The sequence below is a fragment of the Protobothrops mucrosquamatus genome, unplaced genomic scaffold, assembly GCF_001527695.2.
Source record: "Protobothrops mucrosquamatus isolate PMUCROS unplaced genomic scaffold, P.Mucros_1.0 scaffold336, whole genome shotgun sequence".
Classification (NCBI taxonomy): domain Eukaryota; kingdom Metazoa; phylum Chordata; class Lepidosauria; order Squamata; family Viperidae; genus Protobothrops; species Protobothrops mucrosquamatus.
This window is the reverse complement of record NW_015386674.1, coordinates 210005-214362: the sequence shown is the minus strand read 5'-3', so window position 1 is coordinate 214362 and position 4358 is coordinate 210005. Positions and strand designations below refer to the sequence as shown.

At 33.3% G+C, this 4358-nt stretch overlaps 1 protein-coding gene across 1 annotated transcript in view; it reads left to right on the top strand.

Annotated features, from left to right (window-relative positions):
- Nucleotides 1-3879, top strand: part of TTC1 (tetratricopeptide repeat domain 1) — a 20124-nt gene extending 16245 nt beyond the window's left edge. The window contains exons 7-8 of the mRNA XM_015815316.1: nt 418-472; nt 3279-3879. Of these exons, the coding sequence (XP_015670802.1) occupies nt 418-472; nt 3279-3415 (192 nt within the window). The 3' untranslated portion in view covers nt 3416-3879. The remainder of the gene's footprint in view (nt 1-417; nt 473-3278) is intronic.
- Nucleotides 3880-4358: the final 479 nt, after the last annotated feature.

The following is a 4358-nucleotide window of genomic DNA, read 5'->3' as shown; positions in this document are numbered from 1 at the left end:
CCCCCCCCTTTTCTTATTTTTGAAGAGCATTTGTTTTCAAATTCTCGGAATAGAAGATAAAGCTGTAGCTTTTTGGTCCCCTCTACAATAATTTGCTTTTTAATTTTAGCAATGTATGGTCCTAATAGCCACTTTTAAAGAGGCAGGTGTGGAGGGTTGTCTAAAAATAGAAAAATCACAAAATCAGAATGTTCTTATGAGAGAATATCATAAAGATGTTCCACTCTTTGCATAACATCATTAACACTTAGCCATAGTCTTTAATAATGGCCTTGAAGTTTCTTAAATGCATTATGAAATGGCTGTTTATGTCTGAATTATATGACTTAAAAGAAAATCTAAGTCTGCACACCACATAAAGAATAAAGTTGCCTAGTATGTTTGTAGAATTGGTCTTCTGTTTGCTTTTGTTTTTAGAGATTGCCAAAACAAATAGAAGAACGTAATGAAAAACTTAAGGCTGAGATGTTAGGTAAGTAAATTTTGTATATAGTTTGTTGATGCTGGAGAATGGTTTCTGTAAGGGTGTATGTATAAAACATGGCTTTTTTAAAATGGCCTTTTCTGTAGAATTTGTAGAATTTTATACTACCACAGACTCGCTTCAGATTCTGCCACCTTTGAAAAAAAAAGGATTTGTGTATATGTGTGTTTATCTTGTCAGATCATTAAAATACGGTTGGAGCTGGGTCACTCTGATCTGTACAGCTACAAAAATAGAAACAACATGATTACTGCAACAGTAGAAATACAAATTATTCATTTTGGGAGTAAGAAACAAACTTTTATATAATAGCAAACAGCAAAATTGCTTCTGCCATGGGATCTGCAGATTTAAAGTCATTCTGAAGATGGGAATAATAGACTGGGATACAGAGGCTAGTTGCAGATTTTATTGATAATTTACATCTAGCACATGGGTATACTATTTTTCTCATTAGTGAGCCAATTGTTTTGTGATGGTGATATTGTTATGTTCCTTAGAAAATAATAAAATTTGTTCATAACAATGTGAAATCATAGTTGCCAGTTCTTTAACTGGTGTTGACCTTCATATACATCAACGTCTAGGATGTCATAATGTTTTGGCATGGTATATGTGTGGATCTAGGCAGCGTGGTCTTTTTCAATTCAAGATGGCAATTTTGTCAATACATAGATTTTTTAAGAGCTGTCCAAGATGCTTTGTTATGGCACCCAGTGGGATCAACATGGCCGATATATGTAATAATCTTTTGATTTTCAGATCTTGATATTTGATGCTTTGTGATTTCCATTTTTTTTGGTATTTCCATATGAATTATCATTTTTTTCTTTTCAATCACAGCTGTATTTAGTGTGTTATGAACCAAAACTTTATCAGTTTATATTTGGAAATCCTACAATATATTAATTTGCTCATATTCAATTGCTTTTTCAACTCTATGTTTTCACTAATTTTTCATTATTGGCACATGGTAATTTTTATAGATGTTCCAGTGAATCATTTGGGTGACTGTCTTATGTCATTATTTATCATCAGTTTGTACAATCTTGCATGAGCTCTGTATATGATCTACTGTTTCTTCAGCTTCTTTGCATAATATGAATTTTTAATCATTTGAGGATTTTTCAATTCTGGCCTTGATTGCATTAATTTGAATGGCTTGTTGTTACGCAGCCAACATTGAGCCTTCAGTTTCTTTTTTTTAATGTTCCAGTTGTAATCCATTGCCAGGTTTTAATCTGTTCTCCCCTCGATCTGTTGTAAAAATTGTCTAATAATAATGATGATGGTGATGATGATGATGATGATGCAATACCAGGTGATGCAAAAATTGAAGAGAAATAGCTAGAAAAAAATAACAAAATATTGTGATTTGGAAATTGAAGTTGAGTGACTATGGTGGAAGAAATCAATGGTTGTACCAATAGTAATAGAACCAATATCCCAAGAGCTGCCTAGATATATGGAAATTTTGAACTCATTAGACCTGAATATCCTGACTTTGCAAAAAAAAATCACCCTACTCGGAACTGCCTGCATACTCAGATGCTACCTTAATAGCTCTTAGGTCCTTGGTTAGGACTTGAACTGTTAAGTTTTTATCAGTCCCAGACTATAAATTGAATACAACATTAACCATGATAATAATAATTAGATTTATTATACCATCCACTTTCCCAAAAGTTTCTGAAAGGTGCAAAAGGTCATTTCACTCTGGAGTACTTGTAGAGAGTTAATAATAGTTGTTGAAAGGTCAGTAAATGGAAAAACATCCAATTCCTTTCCATACCCAATTCCTTTTCATTAGAAACTAGTTTTTGCTTCAGTATTTGCAACACTTCAGAAGGGATTTCTGAATTTAATCCCGAGTCTTATGAAGTTCTTCAAGTCATGTTTTTGAATGGTTCAAAACAAGATAGAACAATGTTTTTGTCTGAAATTGGAAAAAAATACTAGTAGTATTGTTGTAATTTTTAGCTGAATTTTGTTTTCAAAACGTTCTTCTAGTTAAATAATAGTGAAACTAATATTTAAAATGTTTTTTTCAAAGCAATAGAACAGATTGTATGCTAGTTCTATGCTTGTACTGAATCATACTCTTTGTGGATAGCTGATTTCAGTTTATCCAAACTCAAATTGTTCGTTAAGCACAGAGAAGGCTTATCCAGCTCAGTCTTTTCCCTCTTATCATTCATCCACATGCTTACTTTTGATTTTGTTTTTCATGGTCTTAAGGCAGTGCTTAATCTGGGCTGCTCCCAGTTTCAGTTCTTCACGAACTCTGTATTGTATAATTACAGTACTACTTTAGAGGACCACATGGGTTCTTCTCATCCTTTTTTAAATAAAAATGTTAACTAAGGAGTTCTAGAATTTAGGATGAACACAGTAGCTGTAAATAATTGTGATTAAAAAGTTATGTTGTTAGTAGCAAACAGAGGCTTTCAGTTTGAAAACAGGTGTTTTGTTTACCACCGGTCTGTCAAAACCATGCTATGGGCATTATGAAGTTCACAGGAGTTGTACTAGTACAAATGTAAATTTCGGACATGTAGCATCTTTTCTCCCGGAGGCTCTCTTTAAAATGACCATTTGCTGTTGGAAGTGGATGATATAAAGAATATCACCCTTCTTATGTTGGCATTTCCTGAATAGAATTTTTAACACCCCTTTTAAGACTTCCTTCTTCTGTATACTATCATTGTCAGAAGACATTCCCTTCCATTATTGTGATAATTTTTTTAATGTAGTTGAAGGTATGATTTTTTTTTTTTATGTATGTATATTGCAGGCAAGCTGAAGGATCTTGGGAACCTGGTTCTCCGTCCTTTTGGCTTATCAACGGAAAACTTCCAAGTGAAGCAAGATTCATCATCTGGCTCCTACTCTATCAACTTTGTTCAAAATCCAAATAACAACAACCGATAACACTAGCCCAAACTGCATGTGGCAAAATCTTGAGCTTTGAAGCTTAATGGTAATGTGGTTTCAGTGAATGCAAAAAGGATGAGTAAACTTTTAATGCATAACGCCATTCTTTAAACTGGAAGGATTTGAACTGAGAGCTATGCATTGTGTATGTGTGTGTGTGTGTGTAAGATTCTTTCAAAAGAGGTGGGCAGAAGAGGACTGTTATTTGACCCTTGCAGTGATGTTTCATGCACTTTGGGCACTCTGCATCTCCCGTCTGAGGAGGGATGGAGGTTAGCTTTGCAAGTTAGAAAAATGTCAGTGTGTCTAAACCTGTAGCCATAGTACAATCATTTCATCATTTGTGAAGTTTGTAAATCTCTTTGAAGGGCAGAGAAGTGTTTCTCTATTTAGAGAATCAACTTTTACATTACAGATTAATAAATCATTCATGGTATTAGTGCCTGCCTTTTAATTCAAAATGGCCTTTTCAGTGTTAAATGTTTCATAACAGCTTAAATTCACTTAAATGAGGGAAAGTGCATGTTAGTACCTGCATACTACTCCACGATCCCCTCCCCAGGTGATTTTATTTTATTTTATGCTTTTTTTAGAAGACACATTTTTTTTTTTTTTTTCAATATAAAATTTTTATTATTTTTCATCATAGAAAAAAACATCACAAATATTACACAATACTGTAAGAAAACCCACCCCCCACCCCCCCGGACTTCCCAAACCTAATCCCAGGATAATATTCAAATATAAGTAAACAAATATTAATTTTTAGAAGACACATTGATAGGCTTTTAAATACATCTATTTAATTAATTAATTTATTTTGAAAATCCGAAAAAAAAAAAATGAGGGGGCGTCTAGTAAAACAATTCAAGTTCTTGATCACCAAAAATATGTTAATTTATTTGCAACCTTCTCTGGTTATAAAGCAAGCTGCCTATCC